The sequence below is a fragment of the Chiloscyllium plagiosum genome, chromosome 13, assembly GCF_004010195.1.
Source record: "Chiloscyllium plagiosum isolate BGI_BamShark_2017 chromosome 13, ASM401019v2, whole genome shotgun sequence".
In the NCBI taxonomy this organism is placed as follows: domain Eukaryota; kingdom Metazoa; phylum Chordata; class Chondrichthyes; order Orectolobiformes; family Hemiscylliidae; genus Chiloscyllium; species Chiloscyllium plagiosum.
Genome location: NC_057722.1, coordinates 4,079,517 through 4,099,396, shown reverse-complemented (window position 1 = coordinate 4,099,396; position 19,880 = coordinate 4,079,517). Strand labels below are relative to the sequence as shown.

Sequence of the window (19,880 nt, the reverse complement as noted above, 5' to 3'; positions counted from 1 at the left end):
TGCGTGACTACCTCTGTATTTGAACATGAGAATACGTTCCTCAAAGGGGTTACAACAGTGTGACCAGGTCAACCTTCAGTACCATTGTTATGTCATTTCAGATCACATAGACAATCTCATTGCTGCAAACTGGGACAAGAATAGATGGATACCTGATAACGTACGGTTCACGATGGACGAATGGCCCTTCACAACTCCTCCCCCACACGCTTTTTAAACTCGAGGCCAGAGAGAAACTGACCTAATGAGAAAATCGCTTCACAACCTTCCAGAACCTTATTATTGTCCATTCTACTACCAATTTTGCAAACTTACTTACCATGCTTTCTATCTTCCTACCTACATCATTTATTTAAATGAAAAATAAAACGAATGTGCACTCAGCCAATGGGATACCATTGGTAACAGTGCTCCAGTCCGAAAACTGCCTTCCACCACCATTCTCATAACCTTGCTAATCAGTCTCCCATGGGGAACCTTGTCGAATGCCTTACTGAAGTCCATATAGATCACATCTACTGCTCTGCCCTCATCAATCTTCTTTGTTACTTCTTCAAAAACCTCAATCAAGTTTGTGAGACATGATTTCCTACGCACAAAGCCATGTTGACTATCCTGAATCAGTCCTTGCATTTCCAAATACATGTACATCCTGTCCCTCAGGATTCCCTCCAACAACTTGCCCACCACCGAGGTCAGGCTCACCGGTTTATAGTTCCCTGGCCTGTCTTTATCCCCCTTCTTAAACAGTGGCACCATGTTTGCCAACCTCCAGTCTTCCAGCACCACACCTGTGACTATCGATGATACAAATATCTCAGCAAGAGGCCCAGCAATCACTTCTCTAGCTTCCCCCACAGAGCTCTCAGGTACACCTGATCAGGTCCTGGGGATTTATCCACTTTTAACCGTTTCAAGACATATTGCCATAGGATCGATGATAACCGGTAGAATCAGCAGATTGGGCCTCTGGCTGAGCCAAAAAGCTGCACTTCTGGCAGTGCAACACTTCCATGGCGCCACACTCAAGAGTCAGCCTTGAGCCTTAACCAACCTCCCCCTCCCACACTGCCACGTGGAGGTTAATTATGGTGTGCAATCTTACATTGCTGTGTCAGTCCCTGAGGCTGGGTGGAGGTGAGAGGGAGCAGAAATTGCCCTGCCATTCCATCACTTTGTAATAAATCAGCTGCTGAGCTCAGTGATGACCCAGTGGTGGGCAATGTTGCATTTCCCGCTGCACTTTCCAGGCGTCAGACTGGAACACGTTTGAGGGGCAGCTTTACAGTTGCCACAAGGAGATGGCACAAGTGGCTGGAATAATGGGCTCTGCCCACTGGGATCAGGAATGGATGGAGCAGCAGATTCTGCAGCTGGAGCTGCCAGTCTCTATCTTTGATTCATTTCATTTCGTTCTTTCGGAGCCTGCTATAGGGATTGAGGGGACACGGGCTCTTTACACTGGGGGCTGACAGGGAGTTCCTGTTTGTGGCACAGACTCTCTGTCTCACAGGGTCCTGGCCGAGATTCCCCACTGAGCACTGAGCCGACTCCCTGCCCACTGCTCATTGGATAAGCTCCAGCCTAGCTGACCCTGACTGGGTGAGGTCGAGCAGTGGATAGCCAGTTACTGGGTGGATTGGGCTCAGAGGGAGGGTCAACACAGTTACACTAATCTCTCTTACATGCACCCCACCTCACACTTTCTTGCTGCTTGTAGAGTCAGTCTGGTTGTGGGGCAAAGAGGGGAGCTGACATTAGTGGTCAGCGATAGCATGGATATGTGCTGGGATGAGGATGGCATGAGATGGCTGCCTTGGGCATTATGCATTGGATTGGGGTGGCTAGGATGAGTCAGGAGGAGAGAGGGAGGTCGCATAGGGCCTGATGAGAAAGATAGAACTGTGAAGAAACAAGGATCAAAATACATGGGGCCAACATTGGAAAACAAGTTTTGAAGTTACTTTTCAGTAAAACAGCAAAGCATGTTTAATTTTAAAAGCACAGAGCTGACTTGCAAGGACTGCACAGTTAACAGCCTTCACAAGAATTTGCCATTACTGATAAAATAAAAATCGCGCACACCTAAAAAGGGTATCAAACAGTTCCCTGAAAAGGAGCAACATGCAGAGTGATGGGTGAAAAGCATGAAAATGGGTTTATATGGAGTGCTCAATTGGAGAGCCAGTGCAGACATAATGGGCCTCCTTCTGTACACCATAATAATTGTCAAACTGTGATCAGTCATTGATGTGGATCTGGAATCATATGTAGGTCAGAATGAATAAGAGACAGATTTCCTTCTTTTTAAAAGGGCATTAGCGAACCAGATTTTTTTAAATTACAGCAATCTAATGATGGTGGCTAATCTAGATAGACTAATTGAATTTAAATTCCACTAGTTACTATGATACAATTCAACCACCTCTGGATTATTAGTTCAAGGCAATCAGCACTGGCTCCCTATGTAGAACAGCCTCAGTTATCTGATCATCAATTATCCGAATTTTGGATTACCGAACAAGATCTCAAAATCCTGTAAAACCATTATCCAAACAATCTGTTGTCCGAACAGATTGCCTGTCTCATTCAGATAATTGAGGTTGTTCTATATAGGACAAACACTATATAGGACAAACAGGAAGACAGCTAACAATCCGCATACATGAACATCAACTAGCTACGAAACGCCACGACCAGCTATCCTTAGTAGCCACACACGCAGACAACAAGCAACATGAATTCGACTGGGACAACACTACTATCGTGGGGCAAGCCAGACAGAGAACAGCCAGGGAATTCCTAGAGGCATGGCATTCATCCACAAACTCCATCAACAAACACATCGACCTGGACCCAATATATCAACCACTACAGCGGACAGCTGAAACTGACAACCGGAAGCGGCAGGGACAGACCACTATAAACACCGGAGGAAACATCAAAGAAGCGCTTCGCAGGAGGCTCCCAAGCACTGATGATGTCGCCTAGCCAGGGGACGAAACGTTTGCAACAAAAACTTCCAGCTTGGCGAACAGAACCATAACAACGAGCACCCGAGCTACAAATCTTCGCACAAACTTTGAGGTTGTTCTGTCTATAACATCAACTATTTTCAACATCTAACCTTTCACCCACAACTGTTCTGCATTAGCAAGCCATTGTACAGTCTTCTCCAGTATTAACAGAAACAAGTAAATGAAATTGTTCCAAGGAAGGGCACAGTACTCAGGATGTTATCTGGGCTGAAAAGTTCCAATTATGAAGACAGATTTGATAGACTGGGGTTTCACTTCCTTGGAGTAGGGGAGACTGAGGCAGGGACATGATTGAGATGTATAAAATGATGAGGGGCATAGAAAGAGTAGACAGGAATAAACCTTTCCCCTTGATGGAGGGATCATTGACCAGGGGCATAGATTTAAGGGAAGGGGCAGAAGGTTTGGAGGAGATGTGAGGAAAAACATTTTCACGCAGAAGGTGGTGGGTATCTGGAACTCGCTGTCTGCAAGGGTGATTGAGGCAGAAACTCCTTAATAGTTAAGAACTATTTAATTATGCACTTGCGATGCCAAGGCATACAAGGCTATGGACGAAGTGCTGGTACGTGGAATTAGAAAAACGAGGTGGCTGTTTTTCACCAGTGTGGAGCAAACAGGTCAAAGAGCTTTTCTCTTTGCTGTAGCTCTCTGCGACTCTAAAGAAAACAGTGCGACAACACCCGCGATGTTTTTCATGGGTGGCTTACAGAAATGCTCAGTCAATTAAATTTCAGTTCCAAACAATTCACATGCTGTTGTCCCTGCTGTTAGAGTAGGCTCAGAACAGAGGAATGTAATCTTTTGAAACAAAGACAAGTCATTCTACTTTTGCAAAGCATTTAGGGCTGTGTTTATTTCCAGATCGAACCAAGTCAAAAGTCCATGTTAAGGATCAGCAGCTTTGGCATGTAAATAAAGGCCAAACACAGGAAAGAAAGGTAGAGAGAAATGTAATTAGATATTTCTATAACCTCTGGACTGAGTGACAGATGGAGATGAATTTAGATAAATGTTTGGTAAGGCAAACAAGTGCAGGACTCCTACAGTTAATGGTAACACCCTGTGGATTCAGCAGGCAACTCAGTGCTCTCAGACTTGGGTAGCCATTAACTGGCCAGACTGACAGAAGACTGGAGTGTTTATACTAGGGCAGGGTGGAAATTCACTAAGTTAACAAGAAAAGAGAAGACTGTAGTGCTGGGTAGTGAGAGAGTTCAGAAACATTTACTCAGTTAATACCCTGTCAAGCTCCACTAATATCTTATCAGTTTCAATCATACCACCTCCCGTTCTTATCAACTCCAATGAGTCCTGGCACAACCTTCTCAACTTTCCTTTCCTTATAAAATAATCTCTTCATTCTGGGAATTAGCATTATAAACCTGCACTGAACTGTTTGCATTGCAAGAATATCCTTTCTTAAATAGATAGACTAAACGTATACCTATCACCCCAGATGAGCTCTTAACATTGTCCGACACAATTACAGAAAATTGGGAAACCTTGCTATACCACCTCCATCTTGCAACAGTCAGCATGGACGGGTTGGACCGAAGGGTCTGTTTCCATGCTGTACATTTCTATGACTATGACTCTATGACTATGACTCTATGACTATTTGATGTGGCTTTTTAAATAACTATTGCAATTGCAGACTAGGGGGTAATTATACCTTGTCTTGGAAAAGCAACTAAGTGCACAAGGAGTGAAGAGAAAGTGATGCCAGGTCAAATGGAACTGAAGTCTGACTCGGAGGGATTTTGGAAGATGTCCATCCTTGACATATTGTTATATTTAATAAAGCTTGTTAATTTTCATTTACGTGGTGGTAGATGGTGAGTAGACCCACAGAATCAGAGACAAGAAGTGTGTAGAACCTGAAGTGAGGACCCAGGGACAGTATAGTGGATGAAGGACTATAACACCAATTAGGGGAGGGCGGGGGGGGGTGGTTGGGGTTCACAGATGACACAAACAGCTCTGCTGGAGAAAAACTTTAACTTGGCCAACCAAGGAATTCACGAATGCTGGTCAAATAACAGCCTGACAGGTATGATTCCCTGAAAATACCTATGTCCCAGACAGGCTCCAGGTTGATATGGTATATTGGGGCCTGATAACCAAACCCTGGGCTGCTGGACCCACGTTGGGGACCAACACCATGATCTGTGATTTCTGACTCCAGCCCTGGTTCCAGATGTATGGCTGGGTCCTGTCCCATCGGCACAACAGACCTCTAACAGGCGGTAGACCAGTGGTAGACAGTTAGGAAGGAGTTGCCCTGAGCATCCTTAACATTGACTGCAGTTTTTAAATCAAATTGAAATTTCAGCATGTGCCATAGTGGAATTCAAACCTGGGTCCCCGCTCCATCAGAGCTGAAAAATGTGTTGCTTGTAAAGTTTTTCAGCTCTGATCTCCAGCATCTGCAGCCCTCACTTTCCCCGCTCCATCAGCTGAGTTTCTGAATTAATAGTCGAGCGATAACACCATTTAGCCAAAGCCTCCATGCCTGGTGCTGCCAAGCCATTCTTGGTGGTGGAGTTTGAAATGTATTTCCTCCCAGAGTATTTCTGCACCCTTGCTACCCTCAGTGCTTCATCCGACAATTGTTCAACATGGAGGAGTGCTGATTCCTCAGCCAAGGAGAGCATGGTTGGCAGTAATCAGCAGGCAGTTTCCTTTCTCACGTTTGACCAGACACCTAGACTATTAATCCAGAAACTCAGCCAATGTTCCGGGGACCCAGGTTCAAATTCCGCCATGCTGAAATTTCGATTTGATAAAAAATATCTGGAAATATGAATCTATTAATTACCTTGAAACCACTGCTGATCATTCAAAAAACCCCTGTGGCTCACTAATGTCCTTCAGGGAAGGAAATCTGCCATCCTTACCTGGTCTGGCCTGCATCTGACTCCAGACACACTGTGGCTGACTCTCAACTGCCCTCTGAAATGGCTTAGCAAACCATTCAGTTGTATCAGTCACTATAAAGACTCAACAAAGAAATGAAACTGGACGGATCATATACCCCACTCAACCATTACCACCAAGCCATGTTCAATGAAGAGTGCAGGAGAGCATGATAGGGCAGCACCAAAAACTGGGGAAAGGTGAGAAAAGAGTTAAAGGGAATCAGGATAGGACGCACAAAAACTGAAAAGGCCAAAAAAAGAACCCACAGTCAAAAAGGTTTGGGATCAACAGCAGGAGACACAGTCTCATGAGGCTGGATGGTAACAGCAAAGCTCTACTGGCTGCAGAAAGCATGAAAACCTTTACACGCCTTGCAGGAGGTGAGGCAACCAGTCAAGAATAAAAGGTGCTCAGGAGAAGCTTCCCAATTTTACAAAGACTGACATCAGGGAAATAAAATTAAAAATTGGGTCAAAAACAGATGTCACAAGAGGGAGTGAGCCAGAAATCGATCTGGCAAACGCTGAACTGTATGGGCACTATTTCAGGGCAGTTCTGGTGCAAATGAACCAACTGGGAGAGGGACTCCATACTCAGTTGGCTGACTCAGCAGAGCTGTTGAAGGTAGGCTGCTCTATTTCAGCCTGGGTGGTCACAAAACAACATGGAATAGAACAGGGACTACTCCATCCCCACAAGAACTGAGTTGGAAAAAACAATTACTCCTCCAGAGGCAAAACAGCCCTTTAACCAAGTATAGTTTGACTCTACTGGTGGCTCCCACGGCCATTCAAATCTGGTGTGCAAGACTCAGGCTGGGGAGCTGGAAAAGTAGCAATGATGCTGGAGTGAGATCAGCAGAGGTTGAAGGAGAACTAGCAAGCATGGCAGGATGACTCCACCCAACCTGGGATAAACAAGAGCACTGAAAGCTCCCAGACGCAGATAGATTGTTTAAAAGGAAGCCTGAACTCTTGTTGAGTTGGGAGGTCTGGCGAACTGAAACCTTCCTTCCGTATTTAGGTAGAGACCCAAGAGATGAGAAAGCTACCTCACCTTGGTTTTTAAGGAAGACAGTCCCTAACCTTGGTCAATGAGTGTGAGTTCTTGTTAGCTAAAACATTCTTCTTCTTGAGTTTTGAAGAAAGAGGCTCCAAAATAGAGCCCTCGCTGGTGTCGAAGCTGCTGTGAGACAGAGCAGCTGAAGCTAGACCGATGCCTGTGGCTGAGAGTGTCCCTAGAGATAGGAGGCAAGACTGGGATGTGAGAAAGGTCCAAAACCAGGGAGCAAAATTCATGAAGATAAGCGGCAAGTTTGGTCAGTTGTCTGCATCCTTTCAACTTAGACAGGGAGAACAGGGAGGTTCCCAGAGGTGGCCAGACAAAGAGGGAGATGCCTCACCTGGATGAACAGCTGCTGTCCAGTGCAACAGGAGATGGACTGCCATCAGAGCGGCAGTTTGTGTCCCAAACACACCCCTCCATAAATTAACAGGATACAACAAGTTAGTACCCTCCCAACTGTGATTGCCACTGCCATACGTCGGTCATCAACAATCTACCTATCTCTGCTTTAAAAATATGTATAGATCTTGCATCCACTGTCTTTTAAGGCTAGGAATCCCAAATATAGGGCAAATAACCAAAGTCTTTTCCCAAAGGTAGGTGAGTCCAAAACTAGAGGGCACAGGTTTAAGGTGAGAGGGGAAGATTTAAAGGGGACCTAAGGGGCAACTTCTTAAATATAGAGGGCGTGCATGTATGGAATGAGCTGCCTGAGGAAGTGCTGGAGACTTAAAAGGGATGAGATAGTGAGAGATCAGAAACAGAATATTCTTCTTAGGGTGAAAGGAAAGGCTGGTAGGTGTAGGGAATGCTGGATGACTAAAGAAATTGAGATTTTGGTTAAGGTATAGACAGCAGAGATTGAGTGAATCCTTAGAAGAGTATGAAGGCAGTAGGAGTATAATTAAGAGGGAAATCATGAGGGCAAAAAGAGGACATGAGATAGCTTTGGCAAATAGGGTTAAGAAGAATCCAAAGGGATTCTATAAATACATTAAGGACAAATGGGTAACCCTCAAAGATCAGCAGACATGTGTAGAACTGCAGGAGATGGGGGCGATACTAAACTAATATTTTGCATCAGCATTTACTTTGGAGAAGGACATGTAAGATACAGAATGTGGGGAAACAGATGCGGCATCTTGAAAAATATCCATATTACAGAGGAGGTGGGGCAGGATTTCTTAAAACACATAAAGGTGGATAAATCCCTAGGACCTGATCAGATGTACCCTAGAACTCTGTGGAAAGCTAGGGAAGTGATTGCTGAGCCCCTCGCTGAGAGATTTGGCTCATCAATAGTCATATGTGAGGTACCAGAAGACTGGAGCTTGGCTAATGTGGTGCCACTATTTAAGAAAAGTGGTATGGAAAGGCCAGGAAACTATAGACCAGTGAGCCTGACATGGCAAGTTGTTGGAGGGAATCCTGAGGGACAGGATGTACATGTATTTGGAAAGGCAAGGACTGATTAGGGATAGTCAACATGGCTTTGTGTGTGGGAAATCATGTCTCACAAACTTGACTGAGTTTTTTTGAAGAAGTAATGAAGTGGATTGTTGAGGGTAGAGTGGTGGATGTGATCTATATGGATTTCAGTAAGGCATTTGACAAGGTTCCTCATGGTGGACTGTTTAGCAAGGTTATATCATATGGATTATCAGGAGAACTAACCATTCGGATGCAGAACTGGCTCAAAGGTAGAAGACAGAGGGTGGTGGTGGAGGATTGCCTTTCAGGCTTTGGCCAGTGGTGTGCCACAAGGATCGGTGCTGGGTCCACTTCTTTTTGTCATTTATATAAATGGTTTGGTTGTGAATATAGGAGGTATTGTTAGTAAGTTTGCAGATGACACCAAAATTGGAGGTGTAGTGGATAGCAAAGAAAGTTACCTCAGAGTACAATGTGATCTTGATCAGATGAGCCAATGAACTAAGGAGTGGCAGATGGAGTTTAATTTAGATAAATGTGAGGTGCTACATTTTGGAAAGACAAATCAGGGCAGGACTTATACACTTAATAGTAAGGCCCTGGGGAATGTTGCTGAACAAAGAGACCTTGGAGTGCAGGTTCATAGTTCCTTGAAAGTGGAGTCACAAGGAGATAGGATAGTGAAGGTGGCGTTTAGTATGCTTCCTTTTATTGGTCAGTGCATTGAGTATAGGAGTCAGGAGGTCATGTTGCAGCTTTACAGGACATTAGTTAGGGCACTTTTGGAATATTGTGTGCAATTCTGGTCTCCCTCTGATAGGAAGGATTTTGTGAAATCCTTGAAAGTGTTCAGAAAAGATACACAAGAATGTTGCCAGGGTTGGAGGGTTTGAGCTACTGGGTGAGGCTAAATTGTCTGTTTCTTCTGGTAAATTTGTGGATGACACTAAGGTTGGTAGAGTTGTGGACAGCGTCGAAGGATGTTGCAGGTTACAGAGGGACATGGATAAGCTGCAGAGCTAGGCTGAGAGCTGGCAAATGGAGTTTAATGTGAAAAATGTGAGGTGATTCACTTTGAAAGGAGCAACAGGAATAAAGGGTACTGGGCTAATGGGAAGACTCTTGGCAGCGTAGATGAGCAGAGAAATCTTGGTGTTCATGTACATAGATCCCTGAACGTTGTCACCCAGGTTGATAGGGTTGTGAAGAAGGCATACGGTGTGTTAGATTTTATTGGTAGGGGGTTAGATTTCAGAGCCATGAGATCATGTTGCAGCTGTACAAAACGGCACGGTGGCTCAGTGGTTAGCACTGCTGCCTCACAGCACCAGGGTCCCAGGTTCTATTCCAGCCTCGGGCGACTGTCGATGTGGAGTTTGCACATTCTCCCTGTGTCTGTGTGGATTTCCTCCCACAGTCCAAAGATATGCAGGTCAGGTGAATTGGCCATGCCAAAGTGCCCAAAGTGTTAGGTGCATTAGTCACAGGGAAATGAGTCTGGGTGGGTTACTCTTCGGAGGGTTGGTGTAGACTTGTTGGGCCAAAGGGCCTGTTTCCACACTGTAGGGAATCTAATCTAATTGAAACCTCTGGTGCGGCCAGTGCTCTGCAGCTTATCCATTGAAACCACTTGGAGTATTGCGTATAGTTGTGGTCACCGCATTGTAGGAAGGATGTGGAAGCTTTGGCAAGGGTTCAGAGGTGATTTACTGGATGTTGCCTGGATTGGAGGGAAGGTCTGAAGAGGAAAGGCTGAGGGACCTGAGGCTGTTTTTATTAGAGAGAAGGTTGAGAGGTGACTTAATTGAGACATAAAAGATAATTAGAGGGTTAGATGGGGTGGACGGTGAGAGCCTTTTTCCTTGGATGGTGATGACTAGCATGAGGGGACATAGCTTTAAATTGAGGGGTGATAGATGTAGGACGGAATTCAGAGGTAGTTTCTTTACTCAGAGAGTAGTAGGGGTTTGGAGTGCACTGCCTGTGAGAGTAGTGGACTCGTCAACTTTAAGGGCATTTAAATGGTCATTGGATAAACATATGGATGAGAATGGAATAGTGCAGGCTTCAGGATGTTGCATGGACCTGTGGAACAATTGGGGGCCAAAGGGCCTGTATGTGCTGCAGGGTTCTATGTTCTACGTAAAATGTGGGGTTATGGGGAATAGGGTATGGTGGGGGGTCTAGATGAGATGCTTACTGGAGGGTCAGTATGGACTTGATCGGCTGAATAGTCGGCTTTCACCCAATGTACAGACTCTACAATTCTGCAAACTTTTCCTATTCTTGTATTTACCTAGGCATCTTTTAAACATTGTAACTGTGCCAGCATCAACCCCTTCCTCAGAAATGTTTACTCCACAAGTGAACCATCCTCCTTGTAAAATAAAATTACCCTTCATGTCTTTTTAAAAATCTCTCTGCTTAAAAATATGCCACCTTGTCTTGAAACTCTCCATCCTCGGGATTCAAGGGAAATAAAATTAGTAAAAGGGAGTCGAACAGCAGTTAACAAAAACAGAAGTTCTGCAAGCATTGATTTTGACCAAAATGGAGAACAAAGTTAAAAAGACGAAGTTGAAGAGAATTCATTTGAATATTTATAGCATTTGCAAAACACTAATTATGTAAACGCACAGTGAAGGAAACAAATGTTATCTAACTGGCATTAAAACATCATGGCTGCATGGAGACGGAGATTGGGAACTAAATATGCAAAGATATTCTACAGATAGGAGGAAGAGACAAAAAGGAAAAGGAGGTGGGATAGCACTCCTCATTAGTACATTAAGAGACATCAAGATGTAACATTAGTTTGGATTACATTGCAAAAACATTTATTTATGGAACACCAAACTGTAATGTAAATGTTCAGTACACTACAAAATCACCGTGGGCGGCACGGTGGCACAGTGGTTAGCACTGCTGCCTCACAGCGCCGGAGAACCGGGTTCAATTCCCACCTCAGGCGACTGTCTGTGTGGAGTTTGCACGTTCTCCCCGTGTCTGCGTGGGTTTGCTCCGGTTTCCACCCACAGTACAAAGATGTGCAGGTTAGGTGAATTGGCCATTCTAAATTGCCCGTAGTGTTAAGGGGTAAATGTAGGGTATGGGTGGGTTGCGCTTCGGCGGGTCGGTGTGGACTTGTTGGGCCGAAGGACCTGTTTCCACACTGTAATGTAATCTAATCTAAACTACAAAATCAGAAAATTAGAGATGCATGTAATGTGGGTAACATAATAACATTGGGCAACTTCAAATTTGCATAGAGACTAGCTTAAGCGATGAATTCCTTGAGAATGTACAAGATGAATTTATTTTACAATTTCAGAAATGTGGCGCTGGAAAAGCATAGCAGGTCAGGCAGCATCAGAGGAGCAGGAGAGTTGACATTGAGCATAAGCCCTTTGTCAGAGCTTATGCCTGAAACGTCGACTCTCCTGCTCCTCGGATGCTGCCTGACCTGCTATGCTTTTCCAGCACCACACTTTTGGCTCTGATCTCCAGCACCTGCAGTCCTCACTTTCTCCTAGTTCTTTTACAATTTGTTGAGGAGCCAACTGGGGATCATGCTAATATGGTTTTGATATTGCGTAATGAGAAAGGAATAATGAACTTTTCTGCACATGAACTTTTGGGAAATAGCGAGCATAACATGATAGACTTTTAAATACAGCATGAATCTGACTAAAGGAAGCTATGAGAGCATGAGGAGAATATTGGCTGCGATCAATTGTGAAAATACATTATGTTTTGATGGTGGATGGTCAGTGGCTTGTATTTAAAGAGATACTACAAAGTTTACAACAGATATACATTTCTCTGAAAATCAATATTGAAAGGGAGGTGACTGAACTATGGTTAACAAAATAGGTTGAATATTTCAATAGATCAAAGGAAGTGGTTTGTAAGAATACCAGAAATAGTGGTAAGCCTGAGGATTGGCAGCAATTTAAGACCCAGCAAGAGGGGCAAGAAATTGATAAAGAAAGGAAAATAAGAGAGCATGAATGCAATCTAGTGAATAATATCAAGATTCTATTGATCTGTGACAGGAAAATGGCTAGCAAGGATAAATGTAGGTCCATTGCAAGTGGGGACAAGAGAATCTTCATGGAAAATACATGAAATGTGGAGAAACTAAATGGTTACGTAGCACCTTCATGGAAGATGGCACAGAAAACCTCTCTGCAATACTCGGTGCCCAAGGGACATGTGTTACTATCGTGCTGAAAGAAATTAATATTGGTGAGAAGGTATTTGAAAAACAAGCTAAATTGAGAGTTGATAAATCTCAACTAGGAGAAGGAACTGAAGGAACCCAAGTTGCTGAAGGAACTAGCAATAGAGATAGCTAAAATGTTGATGGTTATCTTTTGTGATTATATGGCTTCTCAAAGAGTTCCTGCTCTCAGGAAGGTAGAAAATGCAAGCCTAGCATTTAAGAGGAGGAAGAGGGAAAGTGGACAGTCATTTGTTTGAGGTGACTGTGAAAGATGCCCCTCATTTGTCTGTGGACTGTGTCAACCTGATTCTCAGAAATGATCTGGTGGACTCAAAGGTAATAGCATCCCCAGTCATCTCCTAGAAATCCACTGAAGTCAGGCAGATTAAACAGGACTGCATGAGAATTTCTCTTAATTTCTCTGGCTGTGTGGTCATGTGGCCAAGTGAAAGCAAAAGATCCTATGACTGGTTATCTGAAACCATCTTCAGGATTCTGGAAGAGGTGCTGGAAAAGCACAGCATCAATTTTACTGCTCCTCGGATGCTGTCTGAACTGCTGTGCTTTTCCAGCACCTCTAATCCAGAATCTGGTTTCCAGCATCTGCAGTCATTGTTTTTAACCTAGGATTCTAGAAGATTCAAGGAGGTCAGAATTAGCACTTCTTTGGAAGGATACCAATAATTTCAGACTTGCCTCTTATTTCTAATCCACATTTGTGTGTGCTACATTCCTAGTTCTTCTTATGTCAGAACAAACTCACTCCTTGTTTACACAAAGTGTGGTACAAAAGACAAGTTCATTTGAGTCTGGGTGAAAGGGATCCACAGAGAGAAGGGATTTTTTTTAAAACTAACCTTGTTACAATCAATCATTGTAGGGTGAGGGTGAATAGAAGGGAGCCAGTTTGTTCCTCTGTGACTATTACGAACTGATCTGTCTAAAGGGGTTTTCTTTGTTCGGGGCCTCTCTTTGACTCGACTTCGCATGGACCTAGCTTGGACAGGCTGTAATAAACTTTAGAGTCAAGATAAGAGTGGTGCTGGAAAAGCACATCAGGTCAGGCAGCATCCAAGGAGCAGGAAAATCGACGTTTCGGAAAAGAGCCCTTCCTAATGAAGGGCTTGATTTTCCTGCTCCTCGGATGCTGCCTGACCTGCTGTGCTCTTCCAGCATCATTCTAATCTTGACTCTAATCTCCAGCTTCTGCAGTCCTAAACTTTAACTGTTTTCAGAAGTTGATGTGTGTGAATTGCAGCTCATTTGCAAAACCTTGGGAAAAGAATCTAACACTGGGAGCTTAACAGTTTTGTGTATCTAATCTGGAACCATAACAATCTGGGAACTTCACCAAGGGTATGGTTGTACCAATAGACAGAAAGTCGAGAATTCAAATGGGGCGTCAGAAGGGTCTGCACTATGTCCATAAGTGTTCATAATTTATACAGTCCATTAAGATGTGGGGGCCAATTATAATATTTCTAATTTACTGATGACAAAGAAGTGGAATGGAATTTGCATGGAGTGTGCAAGGAGGTTTCAAGGGAACTTGGCCAGGCTAAGTGAATGGTCTAGAACATAGCAGATGGAACATAGTGTAGTTGAGTGTGAAGTGATTCACTTTGATAGACACAAAGGTTGGGAAGTGAGAGCATCCACAAGGTGGCTCAGTGGTTAGCACTGCTGCCTCACAGCACCAGGTTCGATTCCAGCCTCGGGCGACTGTGTATGTGTGGAGTTTGCCCATCCTCCCTGTGTCTGTTTTGGTTTCCTCCGGGTGCTCTGGTTTCCTCCCACAGTCTGAAGATGTGCAGGCCAGGTGAGTTGGTCATGCTAAATTGCCCATAGTGTTAGGTACATTAGTCAGAGGGAAATGGGTCTGGGTGAGTTACTTGTCGGAGGGTTAGTGTGGACTAGTTGGGCCGAAGGACCAGTTTCCACACTGTAGGGAATCTAATCTAATATAATCTAATCTAAAGAGAGTATCCTTACTCACGAGTCACTAAAAGCTAGCACGCAGCAGCAAGTGATTTGTCAATGTCGCATTTAAAGCAGATCCCAGTCCAGAAGTAAAGATGTCTTGCTGCAGTCGTGTAGATCCTTTGGGAGACCTCATCTGGAGTTTTGTGCATAATTTTGATCTCCTTACCGAGCAAATGATACATGTGCCATAGAGAGTTTGCTTGATTAATCCCTAGGATGGCAAACTATCTCCTGAGAGTCTGAGAAGACTTGCTCTGTATTCTCTAGGGTTTTGAAGGATGAGGGGTGCTCACAGTGAAATTGATAAGATTGATATCGATGGGATGTTTCCCTGGTTGAAGACTCCACCTGATGAAGGAGTGGTGTTCTGAAAGCCTGTGATTTTAAATAAACCTGTTGGACTATAACTTCTAACTTGGCAGACTCTAGAACCAGTTGACATAACTGAACAGTTCATTAACTTTGCCAACACATTGATGACTGTATCTGCGCCACCTCATGCTCCCACGAGGAGGTTGAACACTTCATCAACTTTACGAACACCTTCCACTCTGACCTCTAATTCACCTGGACCATCTCAGACATCTCCCTCCCCTTCCTGGACCTCTCCATCACAGTCTTTGGCAACCGACTAACCACAGACATATACTACAAGCCCACCGACTCCCACAGCTACCTAGACTACACCTCCTCCCACCTTACATCCTGTAAAAATGCCATCCCTTATTCCCAATTCCTCCGCTTCTGCTGCATCTGTTCCCACGATGACCAATTCCACCTGAGAAAGTCCCAGATGGCCTCTTTCTTCCACGATCGCAACTACCTTTCCCATGTAGTTGACTATGCCCTCCAGCACATCTCCTCCACTCCATGCACCACCACCTTTGAACTCCACCCCTCCCAACGTAATAAGGACAGAACCTGCCCGCCCAGTCCTCATCTTCCACCCCACCAACCTCCGCATACATCGCATCATCCTCTGCCACATCAACCACCTCCAAACAGAGCCCACCACCAAAGATATACTTCCCTCCTCACCCCCAACAGCATTCCAAAGAGACCATTCCCTCCGTGACTCCCTCGTCAGGTCCACGCTCCCCCACCAACCCACACCCCACTCCTGGCTTCTTCCCCTGCCACCACAGGAAATGCAAAACCTGCGCGCACATTACTCCCTCACCTCCATCCAAGACCCAAGGGATCCTTCCTCACTCATACGAAATTTACCTATACCTCGACCAATGTCATCCACAGCATCCATTGCATCCGGTATGGTCTCCTCTACATTGGGAAGACAGGACGCCTTTTTGTGGATCATTTCAGAGAACATTTCTTGGACACCTGCATCCATCAACCACACCGCCCCATGGCTGAACACTTCAACTCCCTCTCCCACTCAGTTAAGGATATGCAGGTCCTGAGTCTCCTCCACTGCCAAACTGCTACCACCTGATTCCTGGAGGAGGAATGCCTCATCTTCCACCTTGGGAGCCTGCGTCTACATGGGATAATTGTGGATTTCAACAGCTTCCTCATTTCCCCTCCCCTCACATTATCCCAGTCCCAAGACTCCAACTCGGCACCAGCCTCTGAACTTGTCCATCACTCCCCCCTTTGACCTATCACCTTCTCCCTCACCTTCATCCACTTATATTTTCCCAGCAACCTTCCCCCCCTCCCCCCCCAACCCCACACCACTCCCATTTATCTCTCAGCCCTGACCCACAAGCCTCATTCCTGATGAAGGGCTTATGCCCAAAACATCGCTTCTCCTGCTCCTCGGATGCTGCCTGGCCTGCTGTGCTTTTCCAGCACCACACTCTCGACCCAGGTGATGTAACCTCAGGATCAGGGAAGGGCCCTTTAAATCTGGGTTAAGGAAGAATCTCTTTGTCCAAAGGGTGATGAATCTTAAGAATTCTGTACCCCAGGGGGGCTGTGAAGGCTCAACCATTGAGCAGGCTCAAGATAGATTTCCGGAAATTCATGATGTTAAGAGACAGTGTAGGAATGTAGCATTGTGAAGACAACCAGCTATAGTCTACCCTTGGGGGGAGGCTGTACTGAATATACTGAGTGCCCTACTCCTGCTCTTGAACTCTGACACACCCTGGCCAAGGTGAATCCTCAAATGAAGAGCTTGTGTCTGGGATGCGTTACTATGACTGTGAAACCGAGTGTCACAAAAAACTCGCTTTAGTGTTTTGAGACAGTTCTGGTTCTGGGATGAAAGTGGCCCGGGATCACAGTACGTATACTATTATGGGTGGCACGGTGGCACAGTGGTTAGCACTGCTGCCTCACAGCGCCAGAGACCCGGGTTCAATTCCCGCCTCAGGCGACTGACTGTGTGGAGTTTGCACGTTCTCCCCGTGTCTGCGTGGGTTTCCTCCGGGTGCTCCGGTTTCCTCCCACAATCTAAAGATGTGCAGGTCAGGTGAATTGGCCATGCTAAATTGCTCGTAGTGTTAGGTAAGGGGTAAATGTAGGGGTATGGGTGGGTTGTGCTTCGGCGGGTCCTTGTGGACTTGTTGGGCCGAAGGGCCTGTTTCCACAATGTAAAGTAATCTAATCTAAAACCTGCACAATGACTAAAGCAAGTGCAGCCTCAGAGGCAGAGAGACGACTCAAGGAGACCTTCACACAAGAGCTGAGAAATCCTGTAGTGTCCACAGCAGCATTTGCCATCTGCAGATCGGCCTTGGCGGTTACATTGATAACCACTACCTTCCCCCACCCCCAGCTCGCCCAGGCTGTGAAAACATTCCCACCTCAGCAAGCACACAAAACGTACCTTCGGCATCAGATGAAGCCATGGTGTCTCTCGGTGTTAACAGTATCAAACACATTAACTTGTGGTTGAAGGACAAAGGTCAGCTTTTCTCGACCTACTCGGGCGTAAGCAGCCAAGATTGTCTCTCCAACACAGTTTGCCCCGCCGTTAGTTTGCACGGCTTCCTGTTTCACAGCAGACTGTGGGAGTGCAGCAGACTTTACCGGGGCCAACTCTCTCCAAGATCCAGCTGTAAACTTCACCCGAGCCTTTTGTCCACTTCGGCAGCATTCTCTAACCCTCTCCCCTCCACGTAGTCGAGCGTGCTTGCGGGTCTGTTCCTGCTGGGGTCTGTTCTTCTTCCTATTCACTGCGTCATCTGATGCACTTCATTTCCTGCAATTCTGGCACCGTTTAACACGTCAGGAGCTGAAATATTCTCTGCTGTAGGTCTTTCCCCCAACCCTACCGTCAACAGCAGCCCGCACCCAGTTAAACCAGCTCCATTACTAGCCAGCGGGAACAACTCGAGTTGTCACTGTGAAAAGTTGGTTAAAAGCTCTCGGGTTGCAGCTCACTACCCCGAAGCTACAAAGTCGCTGGACGCTTTCCACATAGTGCAGCTGCAAACCCTGGTATGAAATGCATTGACTCAATTTTCTTCAGATCTCAGTGTGGTTTCACTGTTTCACCCAGTTCAGGCCACACTGGGCTGCGAGTCACAGTTTCCCCACACCCTTCAATATTTCGAGAATACAGTACCCCAGACTCACTTCATTACCTCAGACACTGACCCACCGAAGAAAGTAAAGTGAACAACAACTCCAGTCTCTGGGCGTATGGAAATGGATTAAAAAGCAAAAGCAAATCGCTGGGATAATTGGGTGAAAATAGTCACACTATAACTTGGCTGGACATTGCTTCACTTCCTGAGGTTTAGATTGTTGTAGATTCAGGCTCCAGTCCAGGCTTTTAAAAAAAATGTCAGAGTGTGTTGCTGGAAAATCGCAGCAGGTCAGGCAGCATCCGAGGAGCAGGAGAATCAACGTTTCAGGCATATTCCTGATGAAGGCCTTATGTCTAAAACGTCGATTCTCCTGCTCCTCGGATGCTGCCTGACCTGCTGCGATTTTCCAGCACCACACTCTTGGACTCTGATCTCCAGCATCTGCAGTCCTCACTTTCTCCTCCCTGTTTAAGAATTGGGCTCAGGAAAGCACTTCAGTGACTGTCTGGACTGTCACCTTTCACACAAAATGATAAATAAAGAGCAGCGTTGTGAGAAACAAAAGCTCACTCACTTTAATAATTTCAGTCCGAGAACAAAAATCTGAAACAGTGTTGTTTATTTGTACACTTGCAAGTGGATGCCATGTCTAATGCCGGGTAAGGCAATGACAAATGCACACCAAATCCAACAAACTCTCAAAATTTATAGAGTTTGAATCCCCATATTTTTTCCTTATTCCATTGTTTGCCCCCATCCTCCGCTTACGTCATTCATTTCCTTAAGACTGATCCCACAACTTCTGTTTATCCGGCCTTGTCCGTGACAAATGCCTATCTCTGGCCCCCCATAAGGTTGTTTGACGTCATCCCATCCTTTGCTTACCATTATCTACTCCCTCCATCTGCGCTCCCCCTCACAGCATCTTATCACTAAGCCCTTTTAATTGGGGTTTGTTCCTGTGTCTCTGTACAAGTGGGAGACAGATGTCTATAAAGGCCTCTTTTCACAGCATTTTATCTAGTGCCTGTATTTCTACCATTGATCTGTAATCACGTCTCATGCTAAGTCCTTCCTCTATGTAGTTCCCATTTTTGCTAACTCAGCTCTTAGCTGAGAAAACGAACACAGACTAATGTGAATTCATTTACTCTGTATCAGAACTTATAATTTGCAGAAATAATATTAATTCACCTATATCCCACAATTTCCCCTTTTTCTTTTCATTACCATTTGTTATCTTCTGCATTTTTGTCTCTTTTTTTTTAAACATCATTCCCAAAATCCGCAAGCATCATTTCAGAGATTTCATCCATCTTGGTTTCACTCATCTCCTCATTATTTAGCCGATAAAGTTCCTCTGTCTGATTCCCTCTTAGGGGCATCTGTTTCATCAAGGCTGTTTCAATCAGTCTCTGGGTGAGCCCTTGTATACAGGATATGACACAACAGCCAAAGGCCACCAATACCCCGACTACTACTATCAGGGAAGTAAGGATAGAAACCACCACCCCCTTCCATTTTCCAAACCAGGATTCAAGCCATCCCGTGAGAGATGTGTTTACTCCTGAATTCTCAGCCAGTTCCTCTGCTAAAGTAGTCAATCCCCGTAAGGCCCGAGTAATTGAACCATCAGGCGCAGTATTATTAGGAATAAAGGTACAACAGCTTCCTCCTAACATCACACATACACCCCCTTTTTCTGCTAAAATCGTA

At 45.1% G+C, this 19,880-nt stretch overlaps 1 protein-coding gene across 1 annotated transcript in view; it reads right to left on the bottom strand.

The window, feature by feature from the left end:
• The window catches only part of LOC122555683 (alpha-1,4-N-acetylglucosaminyltransferase-like), a 39,881-nt gene extending 21,664 nt beyond the window's left edge, over nucleotides 1-18,217 (bottom strand). The window contains exon 1 of the mRNA XM_043701697.1: nucleotides 17,459-18,217. Within this exon, the coding sequence (XP_043557632.1) occupies nucleotides 17,459-17,513 (55 nt within the window). The 5' untranslated portion in view covers nucleotides 17,514-18,217. The remainder of the gene's footprint in view (nucleotides 1-17,458) is intronic.
• Nucleotides 18,218-19,880: the final 1,663 nt, after the last annotated feature.